Source organism: Helianthus annuus, chromosome 5, assembly GCF_002127325.2.
Source record: "Helianthus annuus cultivar XRQ/B chromosome 5, HanXRQr2.0-SUNRISE, whole genome shotgun sequence".
Taxonomy (NCBI): domain Eukaryota; kingdom Viridiplantae; phylum Streptophyta; class Magnoliopsida; order Asterales; family Asteraceae; genus Helianthus; species Helianthus annuus.
The window spans coordinates 104138144-104156695 of NC_035437.2; the positions used below are offsets into that span (position 1 = coordinate 104138144).

Sequence of the window (18552 nt, forward strand, 5' to 3'; positions counted from 1 at the left end):
CATATCCTTGTACCAGCCTCTAGCAGCTATCCATTCATCAATGATTACCTCTATCTCTTGTCTCAGCAACTCTTTGTCTTTTCCCTTGGCTTGAAGTTGTTCCTGCTTCTTCTTCATACATTCTTTGATATACTTCAGAGTCTAGTTTGAATACTTGCAGATATCAACAACTCTGAAAAGGGCTTTCTTTCCTTCAATATCTCTGAACACAACAGAAAGCTCTAGTTGTTCAAAGATCAAGAACTGGCAAAGATCACTCCAGTTCTTGCTTGCTTTTCTAGCTTTGCAGGGATGGATGCAACTGGTGGAGGTATATGGACCTTCTTCTGGTGAATATGATCAAAGTTGATGCACATATTGAAATCAGATAGAGCTACTCTTTCAAATAGCTTGACTCAGCTTTTGACATACTGTCAAGGGATCTTCTGACAAATCTGTTGTTTCCTTTGTCTTGATCTTAAATTTTCTTCAGAGTGATTATATCCATTGGATGTAGCTGATCTGCTAAGTCTCCATCATTTATCCTTTGCTCAGTGCCATCATTCCTCAGGAGAGTGTACCTGTTTTGTTCATATTTTCCACCAAAACCATCTGGTGTAATATGAGCATCTACTTTGAGAACTCTTTCCACTGGATTGTCAAGAGCCTTATGAATGCTTTCTTTCCCCTTTCAAGCCTTTCCTCCTTCCAGCCTCTGCTCATTAGACTAAGTGGTCTGTCCAATTTATCTTTCGCTGACCAGTAAAATCCCTTGAGATGATGTTCTGGAAACATCATCACATCTTTGTCAATTTCTTGAACAGAGATTTTGTTGCCTTCAGGGGTTTTCTTCTGCACTATTCTTGGTCTTTTGGAAGATGAGGTTGTAGAATCTGCCCACCTTCTCTTTTCCTGCATGATCAGGTTTTCACTAAAGACTGTTTCTCGTGATGTGGTTTGTCTTGGTTGTGTCTGAGAGGCAACAATACTTAAATTAGCAATAACCTTAGGTGTAGATTCAAACCTTTTCAACATATCTTCTTTTGGCACTGATGGAGGGAGACCCATTGATGAATGTCCTGTTTGGCTTGCAGGTGTGGCAGTTGGTTGCTTTCTGATGATCTTGGGAACCTCCAGCTGTGAGGCTTTTTTAGGAATGGGAACTGTGAGCTCATGAATGTCTACTTGTGCCTATCAGGCAATATTGTAGTGCATTCTTTTCATGAAAGATTGAGCATCACTCATGAGCTGAGCATTCTTTGTTTCTTCCTCATGCACTCTAGCAAATTCTGCACTGTTGTGCTCCTTCTATGTAGCCCATTCTTTAATCACCTTTAAAGGGCCTCTGTTATGTTGTTGTTGCTGGCCCTTAAAATGCTGATTTCCTCCCAGAACTTTATCAAAACTTGATGATTGTCTTGATTGCACATCATCCTTCAGCTGAGACTTGATCTTCTCCATTTCTGTAAATATTTTCTAAAAGTCTGCTGAAAGTTTGCTGGTTTCTAATGACTTGTCTGGCTGCTGTTATAGATTCTTCAGAGTCTCAATGTCTCTTTCTTTTTGTCTTCTGATAAATTCCACTGATTCTGATAGAGTCTTCATGTCTGATCTTTGACTCTTTATTTCTTCCAACAACGCATCCAACTTCTCTTCAACTGGGGTCTTTGGTTCCTTATCTTTGCAAACATTAACAAAATCATCCAGCATTTTATGAAGCTGTTCAGATGATATTTTTGGTGGTTCTGGGATATTGTGAACAACAAATGTTCTTTTTAACCCACCAGCAGCAGACATATCTGCTGCTGTTGTAGAGGGTTCTGGTGGATCCATGGATCTACTAGAAATTCCCTCACCAGGCATGCAAAACAAATTCTCATCCTGGATTTCCTTGTTTCCTTGAATCATTTCAGTGAATGATTCTCCACAAGTTGTTTGGAAAACAAATTTTCCTTAACCAGATTTCCATGGTCAGTGTCATGACCTCCATCTGTTGCAGTCTTACCTTCCTCTTCATTATCTGATTTGGAGTCTTGACGAATGGAACTTGTGACCTCTTCATGAACAATAGTGTTTCTAAAGGACATTCTATAACTAACATCAAAAGATTTCTCAGAATTGGAATCTGTTGTGTAGTAAAGAGGTGTTTTCTGGTGAACTTTTTCCAACTACATGTGATTCTGCAACATGATGAATCTCTGCTTCAGGATTTTGGTGACCTCCAACATTTGCTTCCACAGCTTCTGGTGAGTTTCTGCTCTGTAGATGCTGGTCTCCCTCTGCTTCATCTATATCTATTTCTGGTGAGTTTGACCTTTGATCTTCTTCATCTGGTGAAGAGGAACTGTTGATCACAAAAACTTCATGTACCTTAGGCCTAGTCAAAATTTCCTCATGGAGCCTCCGGTATGGTGAATTTGCGGCAAGCAGGCATAACATGCTCTCTGGCAGGTTTGGTACATCAGTGTTTGAGGTCCACCATTGAGTTTCACACCAGGGCTTCATTGTTGGTGATCTCGAGATGGTTTCTAAAGCTGACAGTTCCACATCCCTTTCCTCAAATGTTTCAGCAGCAAAGATTGATAGAAATCTTGGATATGGCAGATATGAAGAAATTCTACCAGTTCTAGTGAGAATAGATCTTTTCATCAGATTGAAAATCTCAGTCCCATAATCAATGTTATACCCAGTGATGAGTCCATACATTATTGTGAGAACTGACTGGTTGATCTGATCAGCAGCACCTATCTTTGAAGTGAGACACTTGTTTAGAGTCTCCATCATAACTTGCAAGAAAGCTGGCAATTCATTCCTCTTGAGTTCACCAATCTTGGTGGTTCTTCTTTTGTATCCCAAATCCAAGAAGAGGTTTATCAGATCCTCTTTCTTGGGGGATTTAACATAGACATTAAGAACAGGGAGTTCAAGCCATTCCCTTATTCTTGCTGGAGTGATTATCACAGAGATATTCCCCCATAAGTGAGCACTGACTTGATCTACTCCAGTTTCATTGAAGGTTGTGACAAATTGTTGCAGAATCTTCTCCAACACTTCTTTAGTTTTAGTCATTGTCTGAGAGATTGGAAATCTCATCAGAAATTCAACTAAAATCTGACACTTTTCATCGTACTCGGAGTGATCAATGTTCATCAAAAAATTGTTCTCTTTCATTGCTAAGAACTTATTGTCTTGAATTAAAGGAACATCATGTTCAATGATTGGGATGTTTAGGTTGATCTGGCCATGGTGATTTTGGAAGTGAGAGATTTGGAGAGAATTTTTGCTTTTCGAAAATGAAAGGGTTTTTACGGTTTAAGCTTGTGAGGTTGAAGGTGAGTGAAGTGAAGTCTGCTAAAATTGGTTATTTATAATTGAAGTATGAGCAGAGAACATGGGGTGGTTAGCATTTATGGGAGTTAAGGGGACATAGATCATGGAGTGTAATGACAGGTTAATGGTCATTAATTACCTTTTTAACCATTAGATCGTGGGATTCAGGAGTGGTTCAGATATAACCATTGGATCGTGGGTATCAAGGTGAGTTAGTGGAGATTATCCGTGCATCGTGGGTTTTAATATGTCTTATCAACTTATTCTTCAATTCTCAAACATTCTTTTTGAAGAATAAATTTGATTGGAGAATACTAACGGCCATGTGATACCTTTTGCCTCTTGTGGGACCCATTTTCAGCAAATGGTCTAGTAATATACCTTATGGAGCTAACATTCTTCCCCCTTTTTGAAAGTAAAAAATTCTTTCTGATGACATCATCAGAAAACATACCCAATTTTCTGATAGATTGAAACATGATTTGCAGATGTTATCTTCATTGCAATTTCGTCAGATTTGAAGGTATCCCCTCGATAGAGTGTTACATTTTTTTATTTTTTTTAGATGAGAGGGAATAAGTAGAGATCAGAGATATTACTTACACATGCTTTTCTGGTGGAAGTCCAAGTCCTTTGTTCTTTTCTTCAAGGAATATTTTGTGAAAATTTTTCAAAGGATGATAGTCATGAGTATTGTTTTCTAAAATTTCACATTGTTTTTATCTCATTTCATCATTATCATTCCTTTTTGAAGATTAACTGACTAGGTTTTGTCTGATTTTCAACATTTTTATCAAAAACAATTTTATCAGATTTAGGAGTTCTTTCATCAGATTTTACCAGAAATGAACTTTGTTTTATCAAAAACTTAAGCTTCATGTCAGAAGGTTTTATTTTTTATAAACATAAGTTACTTTGGTTCTTTCACCCTATTTAGTTACCATGTGTTTATACCCTTTCCTCCCCCAAACAAAACAACAGAATGCATATATAAAGACATAATATATATAACACTAAGTTAACACAAAAAAATAAAAACAAACAAATAGCAATAAAAACAAAACAACATTAATCTACTCCAAAGATCAACTCAGCAAACAGCCAGAGATGGGTCACAAGTCCTATGTTGTTGGTAGTTGGTACAAGAAGAGAGTTACGAACATTCTCTTGTAGCACCATCTCAGCTCTAGGATACCATGCAGGAATACCTCCAAAGCCTAGCTGTCTAGTGATTACCCTCATCATAAAACAAGGATAAACTAGAAATGGTTTGCTAGACCACAGATTGCTGGTAATATCTTTCATTAAATAGTGAGAGAAATTGTATGGAACTTCTTGCACAATAGCATGCACGGGTTCCATCAACCTATAGGAGATCTCATGGAAGTTTACAATTTTCTTGGAAAAACATACCCCAAGCTGAGTTACCAGAAACTGCCATGGCTTGAGAAAGCCGGACTTGGAGATTGGTCTGTTTGGATTCTCCACATTATACCCCATCTGGGTTAGGGTGTTGTCGATCTGTTATTTGGTGAAAGAGAGGACATTGTTGTCATCATTGAGGTTTAACACCTCCCTGATGACTTCCTCTGAGAGGATGATCGGCATTCCTAACAGCCAACTTCCTATAGAAGTCAGCCTTCCATTGTGGAGAAGGAGTCTTGCTTCCTTCCAGAACTGTTACAAAATGTCTGGATAGACCATGACGTAAGCGGACAAGGCGTTGGCTATAGGGCTTTGCTTGAGCATGGCAAGGATGATGCTGCATCCTTCCCATCCTGGTCCGTTTAGGTTTGTGCGAACCCTTAAGTTGTGATTTGGATGAAGTGGGAGTCGGAAAAGGTCAACACTAATTCAAGCCATTTTTGTGAATATGGAAGATGAAGAGCTTTTAGGGTTTTTCTGGTTTGTGAAAGTGATTGGTGAAGATCTCCAAGTGATAGTTATTTATAGTGAAAGTGATGCTTCGTCATAAATGGTATCTACCTACTCAGATTTTGTTACCTCTATTTTCGTTGCATTTAAGCTTGCATGTTAGAGAACCAAAAGAATTTTTAGAGATAAAATCTCTTGCATTAATGATCTAGGTGGCCGAGTACTGATAATTCTCATCATGAACTGCCCAGGTGTCATCTCTTTCTCTCTTAATATTGATGAGTAAGCAATAAATGTAGGAGAGAGAGCTAACATACATTAACGTTTTCCCAGAAATTTTCCTTTTGTGACGTGAACTACCCTATGCTAAAGAGATAATCTTTAAATTTTGAATAAAGAAAATGAAAGAAAATAAAAGAACGGAGATATGAGCATAAGAAATTTACAAAAATATGATAGGAAATGATAACTATGTATGGAATATATTCATGCATGTGAGAGGAGAGAGAAAACTGACATTTCATGCTTCATCAGAAATTCTATTGACTTTGTCAATTTCTGATGAATTATTAGATTTACTAGTAACTCTTGAGTTTTCTGATGTATTCTCAGAATTTGTACCAGAAATCTGATTAGATGTTTGCATATCGGAATTTTCTTTCTTTTGTGACAAAATAATTTCTTTTGTTTGTTCAATTTTCATGTTGACCATCCCCACTTTTCCAATTAAAAAGTTATGTCTATTTTCATCTAAGGTTTAGTGAAAATATCAGCAATTTGATTTTCTGTTGGGACAAAATACATTTCAATATTACCTTTCTCCACATGATCTTTGATGAAGTGATATCTGACATCAATGTGCTTTGTTCTTGAGTGATGCACTTGATTTGATGTTATTGCAATGGCACTCATTAAATCACATAACATTTGAATTTTTGTCAGATTTACTCCATAATCTCTTAGCTGAGTTTGCATCCATAGAACTTGTGCACAACAACTTGCTGTTGCTACATATTCTGATTCAGCTGTTGATATGGATACACAGTTTTGCTTATTGCTTACCCAACATACTAATTTTTCTCCCCGCATTTGACAGGCACCAGATGTGCTTTTTCTGTCAGGTTTGCATCCTGCATGATCTGCATTTGTGTATGCTATTAGTTCTAAATTTGTGTTTTTAGGATCCAAGATCTGATGTGCCTTTTAGATATTTAAAAACTCTTTTGACAGCTTTCATGTGGGACTCATTAGGATTACATTGATATCTTGCCAGAAAACATGTGGAAAACATTATATCTGGTCTGCTGGCTGTTAAGTATAACAATGAACGTATCATTCCCCTATAAGTTTTTGTATCAACAGATTTTCCTTCTACATCAGAATCAAGTTTGTTTCCTGTTACCATGGGAGTCTTTGAAGATGAACAGTTTTCAAGTGAGTACTTTTTCAAAATAGTTCTGAAATATTTTGATTGACTCAAAAATATGCCGTCACTTTGTTGTTTTACTTGTAATCCAAGGAAGAAGCTTAACTCACCCATCATGCTCATTTCAAAATGGTTGGTCATTAAATTTTCAAAGTTTTTACAAAATTTCTCATTTGTTGATCCAAATATAATGTCATCAACATAGATTTGAACCAACAAAGTGTCCCCTTTGTGTGATTTCAGAATTAGTGGTGTCAGTTGTACCTTTGGTGAAGCTAGAATTGAATAAAGAAGTTTGATAAAGTTTCATACCATGCTTTTGGAGCTTGCTTCAACCCATACAAGGCTTTGTTTAGTTTATAAACATGTTTTGGAACTTGAGGATCAACAAAGGCTTCTGGTTGTTGAACATAAACTTCTTCTTCAATCTTACCATTCAAAAATGCAGATTTTACATCCATCTGATAAACCTTGATATTCTTGGAGGCAACATAAGCAAGGAATATTTTGACAGCTTCTAATCTTGCAACTGGTGCAAAGGTCTCATCATATTCCATACCTTCTTATTGACAATAGTCCTTTACCACCAATCTTGCTTTGTTCCTTGTTATTATGACTTGTTCATCAGACTTGTTTCTGAATACCCATTTTGATCCATTGACAAATTTGTTAGATGGTTTGGGTACCAGATCCACACATGACTCTTTTCAAATTGGTCAAGCTCTTCTTTCATTGCTTGAACCCAATCTGAGTTATTCAATGCTTCTTTGATAGATTTTTGCTCTATCATGCTTAAGAATCCAGCTTATAGGCATTCATGTGCTGTTGCAGATCTTATCTTAACACCTTCTTCAGGGTTTCCAATAATATTTATCTGTAAATGTCCCTTAATCCATCTTATGTTGTTGTGTGAGCTTGTACTTTCTGATGGATTTGAAGCTTCCCCTGATCTGTGACCTCTGTATGGTTAAGAGGATCAGAATTCTGTTGTTCAATTGGATTTTCTGATGAATTCCCATAATTCTGATCATTTGGTACAGTTTCTGATGGAGGTTCTAGATTCTCTATAGGGTTAGTACATGACACGTTTTGTTTGAAACATTTTTCATGTAGTCATGTTCTAGAAGTTCTTCAGCCAGTTTGTTAAGAAGATCTTTAGAATTTTCTGGTTGTTTTGATAAGTTTATATCTTGTAAAATTTCATCAGAATTTTTTTTTTCTGATGAGTCATCAAATGATACATATAAACTTTCTCTTATTGTCCTTAAATTTAAAAGAAAGACTCTATAAGCTTTTGAGGACAATGAGTAACCTAGAAAAATTTCTTTTTCAGCTTTTCTGTCAAATTTTTCAAGACTACTAAAATCATTGAAGACAAAACATCTACAGCCAAAGGTGTGTAAAAATTTGATGTTGGAATCCTTTAGTTGATGATGTTATAGGGAGTTTTCTGGTGTCTTTTATTAATGATAGATCTGTTTTGTGTAAAACAGGCATTTGAATTGCTTCAGCCCAAAAGAAAGTGGGCAATCTGGCATAATCAAGCATTGTTTTTGCTGCTTCTACAAGGGTCCTATTCCTTCTCTCAACAACTCCATTTTGTTGTGGAGTTCTTGGAGCAGAAAAGTCATGAGAAATTCCTTTGCTTGTAAGGAAACCTCAAGTTTTGCATTTTTAAATTTCGTTCCATTGTCAGATCTGACCCTTCTTACAGGCAATTTCAACAGATTTTCAGTTTTTTTGATGAAATTGATGATCAGATCTAGGGTTTCACTTTTCTTTCTAAGAAACTCAACCCAAGTGTACCTGGAGTAGTAATATACAATGACGAAAATGTATTTCTTTCTAGAAAAACTTGTTGTCTTAACAGGTCCACATAGGTCCATGTGAAAAAGTTCTAGATTTTCAGAAGTTGATGATTCATAAATTGTTTTAGAGTGAATTTCAAGGATTGTCCTTTATCTTTATACCCGTTTTCAGGCGCTGTCCTTTATGTTTAAAATTGACGAATTTTGTACTTTATGTTTTCAAATCATATGCGTTTTGTCCTTTAAGCCTAACTCAGTTAATTTTTTCTGTTAAATTTGGTCATGTGCTTTGCACATAAGAACATTTTTGTCAATTTATATTTGTAGGGACTAATTGTGTAGATAATATAAATAACTAACCTTTTAAAAAATAAAAAAATACTTTAAAAAAGTTTCAGTAACCAAAGAGCTCTGTCTCTCATTCACTATCTCTCCATCTTTCTCACATCTGTCTCTCCCGCACCACCACCAGTTTCCACCCCACACCACCACCACCAACACCACCACCATCCACCTCACACCACCACCATATCGAGTACAACCACCACCAACTGCTCTTCACCTGCCAAACAACCACCACCCACCGCAACACTCCAACCACCACCCAGTCGATGGTGGTGACACGGTGATTGGGGGTTTTCAGACCAAATCATCACAGCTGCTACAAGTAACGAGGGTGAATCGTTCAAAGTTTATATGATTGTAGACGCAAAACAGGGCAAACAGTTTAGGGTTTCACGGACCACTATCACAAAGTCGATTCAAGCAACGACAGCAGCGGCGGTTTTTTCCGACTCCGACTCTAATATTGCAAACGCGATGGCTATCAATCGGGTATTTCGCTACAGCTATGGAGAGAAAGATAGCTTCATTGGTCATGGAATCATTAGGCTTGTTTAACTTTCTGTTTGGATACATTTGTTTATGAGAGAGGAACCATGTTTGGATACAGTAAGCTTATATTATTTTTAATAATTTGTGACTGACATTTGACAATGGATTTGAATGTTATTATTTAATGTCTGGATGCAGATGATTTAATTGTTGATCCACTCAACTTTGAGTGGATGCGAGAAGCTAATTGCCCTGTTGTAAGTACAATAACATTTATGTACTAGCATCATCTGGTTATATGCACTATGCAGTATGCACTACGGCTAGGGGTTGTTGGTTATGCAGTGGTGGACGGAGGTGGTTGTTGGTGGTGACTGAGGAGAGGTTGAGAGAGAGAGAGAGCTAGAGAGAGAGAGGGATGTTTCTTTATATATAAATATATACACACATACTATACTATATATTATACTATTTTTTAATTTTGTTTTAATTAATAAACTTATTTTTAAAGTAATTGGTAAAAAGACCAAATTGCCATTGAGTGATCAAATTTAACAGAAAAAATTAATTGAGTTTGGCTCAAAGGACAAAATGTGTATGATTTGAAAACATTAAGTACAAAACTCGTCAATTTTAAACATAAAGGACAGCGCCTAAAAACATGTATAAAGATAAAGGACAATTCTTGAAATTGTAAGCCTCTTTTTGATTTTCCAAGCTCACATGCTTCACACATTTTATCCTTTTTGGATGAAATGAAAGGTAAGCATTTTACCAGATTCTTGTTTGCTAGTTGGTTTATAGTTTTGAAATTTTAGTGGGCCACTCTTTTGTGCCACAACCAACTATTACCTTTGTTTTATGTTGAAAATAAACATAATTGAATTATGTTGAAAATAAACATAATTGAAGATGCTCAATTTCTTCTCTAAAGTCAAAGTAATAGATGGAGTTTCTTATTCTTTTTGCACTTAAGTATACCTTGTTATCATCTAAATCAATTAGTAAACATTTTTCAGGTAAGAAAGTTACCTGGGAGCCTCTGTCACAGAATTGCCCACAACTTAGTAGGTTATATTTCAAACCTTTAATATAGGCAATCTTCTCAATGGTTAATGATCCATACTGTATGGTACCATAACCCATAGTTCTTCCCTTGACCCCATTTCTGGAATTTACAAATTTGCCCAGTTTTTCTTGATAATTACTGAGTAAGCTCATATCCCCAGTCATGTGCTTGGAGTTTCCAGAATCGCAGTACCAGATATGCTGCACATGATGGTCCTGAAATGATAAGGTTAGAGAATTTTTAGTACCCAAACCTGTTTGGGTACTTTTTCTGATGAAAATACACTTGATATTCTTCGTCGGATGAATAATTCTCATCATAAATTCTGCTTAATGCTGAGCCATTAACATAATGGTTTTCTTTGGAGAGATGGTGTTAAATTAGCTTCAGAATTTCAACACACATACAACTTGTTTTTTCTATATGTTTAGACAATTGTGATTGTGATGGGAGATTATTGTTTCTCTGGAATTTGGGATGTATTTTGATTTATCAAAAAAGTGTTGAACCTCATCCCTTTTTCCTTTTAAATTGCTCTTGGATGGCAGAAAAAATTTATCAGCACTTCCTGATTTGCAAGATTCAGCATCAGAATCTGATATTATTTTATCAGAATTGTTGTTTGATGCCCTTACAAGGGTAGTAGGATTTTTGGTATTTGTCTTTACATAGCCTAATCCTTCACCTTTGTTCTTAGGTGCTGCATCGATAAAATGTATAAACTCTTTAGCTTGTTGAAAACCCTTTACATTGATTTTATTATCATGAATTTTTTGTAAAGGTCTTTTCTTTCTTGTTCATAAAATTCAATTTTAGTTTCCTTTGTTAGATTCTGTTCAATTAATAACTAGTTTTCAAGTTTGACTTTATTGAGCAATTTTTGCAATTCATCAGATTTTGTGTTTTCTGATAATTGTTTATCTTGTAAAATCATAAAATCTTTCATAAGTTTGTTCAGTTGTTGTTCCAAATCAATGTTATCGGAACTTACTTTGGGTTCTGATGAACTGGAGCTTCCATCAGAAATTATAGCCATCAAACAGAAATTAGCCATTTCCTCTTCTTCATCCGAATAGTCATTGGTGAGCTAGGTATCTGCACCTGCCATAAGGCTAACTTTCTGTTGTTGTCGTTTATCATTTTCAAGCTTCTTTTCATAGTAAGCTACATCCTTCAGCTTCTTGTTTTTGCACTTAGATACATAGTGCCCCTTTTGTTTGCATTTGAAGCAAACTATCTCTGCATTTCTTCTCTTTGGATCTACCTTCTAGCCTCCCTCTATCATCCTTCTGGTACTTGAAACCTCCACATCTTAGCCTTTGCTCAAAAGTTTTTGTGAGCAGGGCAATTGCTTCAGCAAAGGCTGAAAAATCTGATGAGGTATCAAACATTTCTGAGCTTTGGCAATGAGAGGTTTGTGGATCAGTGATTGTTACTCTTTGTGTGTTAGAAACAAGAGCAATAGGTCCTGCCTTGTGGTTTGAGTTCTCATATATTTCTTCCTCTCTTGGGACAAGGATGCTATAAAGATCATGTAAATTCATGTTCCCTAATTCTAGGGTGGATGCTAAGGTCATTGTGAGACTTCTCCACTCTCTTGGCAATGCATCCAGAAATTTTCAATTTCTTTCATCATTTGATTTCTCAATACCAAACTTTTTAAGATCATTCAAAAGTTTTGTAAACCTATTATATGTTTCTGAAAGACTCTCACTTTGAAGACTTTTGAATCTTTCATATGAAAAACACAGTTTGTTATCTTGTTTCTCTTATTTGTTTCTCCTCCTTACAAAGATTTTCCAACTAATCCCATATTTCTTTAGCAGATGCACATGCATCTACTTGTGAGAATATGTTATTTGGAAAGTGCCAAAATCAAGAGTGATTTGGCCTTTTCATCAGCCTCCACCATATCCTTATCTTCTTTGTTCAATGATTTTCTTGTTTATGAGCAAAACAGATAGGGATTTCTGGTGTGTGCTCAGTTGCTGGAACAACAGAAATTTCAATAGTGGGTCTATGTGGGCCTCTCTCAATGGATTGAAACAGAGCTCGATCATGTCGATAAAGAAAGTTGATCATCCTGATTCTCCAATGGGGGTACCCCTCTCTGACTAAAGTTGGAGGCTTTGACATAGATCCAATGTTGAAAGCATTGTTCCAAGTTTGAAAGTTTGCCATATTTAGAAAAAGAGATTGTTATAAAAAATGAGCAATTAATCTTTTGAAAATAATTTATTCAGTCTGCTTTGATACCAATTGTTATCCCATATAAGATGCTCCATGACTAAGTATGGCAAATAGATTTCAACAAGTATGAAAATATTGTGCGGAACTAGAAATCAAACTTTCAAGAAACAACAACTTACAGAATTTTCAAATATATTAATCACTTTGGAAAACAAAGTTATTGACTATTACAAATGAATGGTCAAAGAATTCTGTAGTGAAGGGTAATGGAGTTTGTGGTGTATGTATTGAATGTTTGGCTCAACTCATTTAACCTTCGGTGTTGACATCTCTATTTATAGAGAGTCTGGGTCATGAATAAACATTTGTTTATTCATGCACTTGCTCTGCACAAAGTAGCTTTTTGGCATATTCATTGAATTCGTGGATGTCAACTTGCTACTTTCCAAATTGTGCCAGGGCCTTATCTTTAAGACAAGTTGGCTCATCGGAAATTCTGAAGGCCAGCTTACCAAAATTCTGTTGAGTTTGATCATCGGAAATTCTGATGATCAGAGTTTACCAGATTCTGATGATAAATACCAGATTTATCACCAGACTAATCAGAATGGCCTTTTCTGATCGTCTTCTCTTTGTCTTGATCACTTTCTGATATTTGTTGAAGATGTTTCTTTCTTTCTTCTCTTGTCCTGTTATCTTGTAGACACTTTTTTGTTTATCTTCTTGACTATATCTTTAGCATATGATCATGTTCATCATCTTTTTCTTCAATACGTATATAAAAGTTTCCTAACAAAATGGTAAACCAGTTTTGGGGCAAAACCTTTCATTCGAGGAAACACCTTCATCTGAGAAAACACAGTGAGAAATAATTTAAGAAAAACGCCGTTAAAATAGAAATTGTCTCCTTATAACATTATCGATAAAAACGCCATTGATTGAATAATAAACAAGACCTAATAAACATATAATTGAAAACGCCATAATAAAAACGCCATAACGAAAACACAATTTGTTGATTAATTAACAATATGATGAATTAACAATACTAATAAAACGTGTTAATCAAAACGCCATAAGTTGAATAAAACAATATGAATAATTAACAAATATAACATGATAATAAAAATGCCATAATTAACAAAATTGATGTTTAGAAATTAACAAATTGTAAGAACTGATGTTTACAAATATTACTCAATAACATTCAAAACTAAACAGGTGTAAAACGCCATTGATCGTAAACAATAAGCATTTATTAGATCCCAAAACGACAATTAACATTAATAATGAAAACGCCAATTATCAGTTCTTCCTATTTTTTAAACAACCAATGAAAATGCCAACTATTGGATACATGAAGAACGCCATTGAAACATAAACGCATAAAGAACAAAACGCCATATCTGTTGTATATGTGTTGCATGATTTGCTGGAATTGTTAGGATCTGAGTTTGAATTGTTTGTGTTTGTTTTAAAGATGATCAATGAAAGAAGATAATAAGATGAAATAATTGCAGTGGAATGAAGAAAACTTTATAACACAAACGATGGTAGATCAACTTACATCATGAATACTTTGTATTGAATGATTGTTTTTACACAATGCTTCATGTATACATGAATTGCTATTTCCCCCTCAGCCTGAGACCACAGTGTTTGTTCGTACAAAATGCAAGTGAGTGAAGTGATCTAATAGAACAGTATAGGCACTGTCTATTTATAGTACAAACCTAAACACTGTGGAATCTTTGCTGACATCACCGAGATAATGACATCTAACAATACTAACAACCTCTAAACACTGCTAAGCTAAACATTGTTACATTAATAAAGCATTGATTACAAAACAATGATGACTCTAAACTGTGATAGGCTCTATCCTCAAATGAAGCTTTAGCAGACTTTCTTCAATGGGTGATCAGACCTTTGACTTCCATCAGACCTTTGACTTCTTCACTGGTTTAGCTTCAACAGACTTTAGAGAATCAGCAGACTTTAGCATTGAGCAGACCTTAGAAGCAGCAGTTGTTAGAATGCCTTTGTCATTGAAGGGATAAGGAATCCAAAGCACTATTATTATGGATCAGTTGTTGAAATCTATTTTGGTTTTGTATTATCTGTTCTCAAGGAAGGATTCACATGAGCCAACAATCTCCCCCTAGAACAAATGATGCCAAAACCCTTCATTTATTCTTGATCTTTATTCCTCATCAGCAATTCCCAGATTTGCCCTTTGAACGGTAATTCAAAGTCCAAGGAATCCATGTCTTCTTCATCCCTTTCCAGTTAAAGGTTCAAAAGATCTTGAAGGTCACCTGAACCCAGACCATATGCATCCTTCCTGTTTATCCTTTCAACATCTCCATTTGATCTGAGCAAAGTCAATATGTGGGTGTCTGAGGATGACTTCCACTTTAGTATTTTTGGATCAGATGGGTTTCTTGGATGAGAGTTATTTGTGATGAGTTTGGAGAATGAGTTCTGCTTGCCAACCTTTTGATTGTTTCTGTTAAGTGAGCAGTGAGTTTGTCAGTAGCATCATCAGTGTGAGATTCAATCTGGCCTTTGAGAGCCTCTTTTCTATATTCTTCAAACCTCTACTCATTTTCCTCATCAGTCTGCCTTTGCCTTTTTAATTGATTCAAGGCATTTATGGGTAAGGCAGATGTTAAGAGAAGCGTTTTGGAGGCTTGGGTCTGTTGAGGCCTGCCAGCTGTGGTTGGAGGATAATACTGGATTTTGAGGAACTGTTGGGTCTTTTGCTCTAAGCTCTTCTAGTTTTCTATAGGTCTCTTCAACATTAAATTTAGACCATCTGGCCATTGATCTTGCAGACCCATAATCAGCAGCAACAAGCTCTGCTCTCATTCTCTTGAACTTTAATGCTTCATTTGGATCCACTTGTTTGGATTTCTTCCAATTTGGTGGAGTTTTCTTGACCAGAGGATCATTGTTCATTTTTATAATTCTATCAATTTCTTCCAAGAGAGCATCTGTTGACCAGTCCTTGAATTAGGCCCTGGTTGCTTTGTAAGGCTTGTGCTTCATTATTTAATCAATGTAGTCAACCTTTAGTTCCTATTCAAGCTCAGTATCCAATGGCTACTCAGACATGGATTTACTAAGGTCTTTAGCAAAGTCTTCAAGCTTCATGACTTTGTTAAGCTCATGTGATAACAGACCTTGGTATTTCCTGTCACCTAACCCTTTGCTATCTTCTCTGGCTTTAACCTCTGCTTGTCTTGCTTTCATTTGCAAATATTCATCCAAGTTCTGAGTTTGTCTGAAGCCATAGAGAGATAGGAAGGTTCTTTTGGATGGATCCTCTATTTTGTAGAAAGATTCCATTTCACTTTGAATTGCAAGCAGTTCTAGAGGATATTTGGCAGCCAAGGGGATGACAGATGGAAGGGAACCAGTGGGTGGAGGAATTGGATTTGTAGGTGGAAGTGATGAGGATGGAGTGGATTGAATGGGAACAGATGGTAAGGGGATTGGTGATGGAATCTCCTTATCATCATCATGCACAACAAATTTTCTTTTACGTGCATAAGTTTGTTTTGGTGGTGGAGGAACTTTAGGTGAAGGTGGTTTAGGTGGAGAAGGTGGTTTAGGTGGAGAAGGTGGTTTAGGTGGAGAAGGTGGTTTAGGTGAAGAAGGTGGTTGTGAAGGAATCTTTGAGGTGTTGGAAGTGGTTGTGTTGATGGTGGCAGTGGATTGGCTAACCTCTACTGAGACAACTGGTGTCTCAACAGCTGTTGGCCTAACATCTACTGATGCTTTTGTTGCATCAACATATGTTGGTTTAGTGGGTGAGGATGGTTTTGAAGCTATTTTCTGCTTCTTTTGTGGTGGTTTTTGAGGTGAAGGTTTGGTTTTTGGTGAAGCAGAGGATACAGACCTTTTAGGAGTAGCAGATGTTTTAGGAAATGTGATTATTGGTGGTCTATTATTTCTAAAAGACTTCTTTCTTTGTGAAGTACCAATGTTTTACCTTTTCATCTTATCCTCCTGTTCTTTCTACCAATTGTAGGCTTTGCTCTCTTCTGTATCATGCTTCTTCTGCTTTTCTAAAATCTTCTCTTCAGTTTGGATGTTTAGGGTCTCATTAGTTCCCTTTTTCTTTCCAACATCTGAAGTTTCTGAAGTTTTTGCAAAAGTTTGTTTGGCAGACCCTGGCTTTTGTTTTTGTTGGCCCTTTGGTTTTACTTTTGGATCAGGCTCTAACTTTCTCATTGAGTATTTCTCCCCCTTTTTGGCATTATCATCATCATCTTTTTCAAAACTTGGTGCAGGGGAGGAGCCAGTAAGCTTGAGCATGGATTCTTTGATACCCCTGATGTCTGCCTGAGTATCCTTATACCTAGCCTCAACCATTATTCTGATCAATTCCATATGCTTGTTGTGGTTGAGTTCAGCTAATTCCCTTTGAGCTGCAAGGATGGTTGTACAGAATTCCATAGCTCTTGGGAGATTTGCAGAGTACTAGGCTGACATTTAGAACTCTCCAACATCTGTTTCATCAGATCTTTCAATTCACCAACAGAGTTTTCAACTGAAGACATTCTATCTGTTAAATCCTTGTATCTTAATTCATCACCTAACTTAATAGGATCATCTGAATTCCCACCAGAGGTGGTTGTATTTGTTTTGATAACAGGAGTAGACTCCATATCATCAGAAACATATGCCCCTTTTTCTTGGTTCTAGGGACTTCCCACTGGAACAGAGGTTATAGTTGTAGCCTCAACAGTGGTTGCCTTCAAGGGGGTTTTAAGTATGTAACCACTGTCCTGTAAATCAATGGATTCAACAGTTGTAGTGGCTGCTCCACTTGAATTACCACCAAGAGTTTCGTAAAACCCAAGGGGTGTAGCCTACTCAACTGTTTAGGGGTTAGAAGATTGAATAGGTTCAGACACAGTCATTTGTTGGGTTATACTCTTAGTAATGTGCTGGCAAGAGCGACTATTTTGGGTCTGAATTTCAATTGCTTCAAACAGTGGTAAAATGGTTGGCAGAATAGGAGATGAAGGTTGTGGTGTGGAAAGAGACATTGCCCCGGGAGAAGGGCTTTTAAGCATACTTTTAAATGAAAGTAATGCTTCATGATGTGGTGTCCCTGTGATTACAACATGTTCCTTTTGTGAGGAAACATTAGGAGTTTGGTTTATGGGTTGAGATCTTTCTACATGTTGTGAGGAAGTAGCGGCAGTGGTTTCAAATGACATTTGTGTTGTCACTGGGTTAACCTCTGGGATCTCATCTTCCAGAGGACCCTTTTTAGTGGGTTTGGTGGGCTTTTTAGATTTGATAGTGGTTTTCTTTTTGCGTTTTGCTGGTGTGGGTTTCACAGCAGTGGTTGCGGTGCTGTGATCACCAGGAGCAGTGAGCTCAGCAACAGAGGTTTGAGGAGCAGATGTGGACTCATCTAAAATTTGCTCATCCCCCTTTGCTTGTGTTTTGGAAACATATGACTCTTTGGCCATAAGGCGAGTAAAAGTTTCAAAAGTAATGTAACGCCCCAAAATCCGAATTTAAATCTGATAACTTGATCCCTCGTGCTAAAGCTTAATATGAGGTAACCAAGTTATTTAGTTTAGTTAAAATGTAACTTCAATAACAAAGAATGAATTTCTTTGTGACTAAACAAGATAATGAACAAACTATAGGGGTTAAAAGGGGCAAGTGGAAAGATGTTTTAATTAAAAACATGGGGCAAGTGGAAATTATGCATTAGGAACTTGTACCTAATGCTTCGATGGTGTGATGCTCGCCATGTAATTGATGCGCTTGATTTATGGTGATTAAGAGTGAATGTGTACGAATGTGAAATGAATAATTTATTGATAAGTGATAATGTTGGAGTTATGTCGTGTACGTATGTAAAATGATAATTTTGATTAAGTGAATGTTGAACAATGCGGTTGTCGAATGTAGAGTTATGAAAGCATAAGTATGTGTAAATTGGTTGTGTATATTGTGTATGTGACTAGGTGATCATGTAGTTGTATGTGTTATACAACATTATGTATGAA

The 18552-nt window shown here is 36.4% G+C and overlaps 1 protein-coding gene across 1 annotated transcript; it reads right to left on the reverse strand.

Annotated features, from left to right (window-relative positions):
• Positions 1–15616: 15616 nt before the first annotated feature.
• On the reverse strand, positions 15617–16891 carry LOC110943527 (formin-like protein 3). The gene is made up of 2 exons (XM_022185271.2): positions 16539–16891; positions 15617–16415 (listed from the first exon to the last, which is right to left on the reverse strand). Exons 1-2 carry the CDS (start codon positions 16889–16891, stop codon positions 15617–15619), a joined length of 1152 nt encoding a protein of 383 aa, XP_022040963.2.
• Between the last annotated feature and the right edge of the window lie 1661 nt (positions 16892–18552).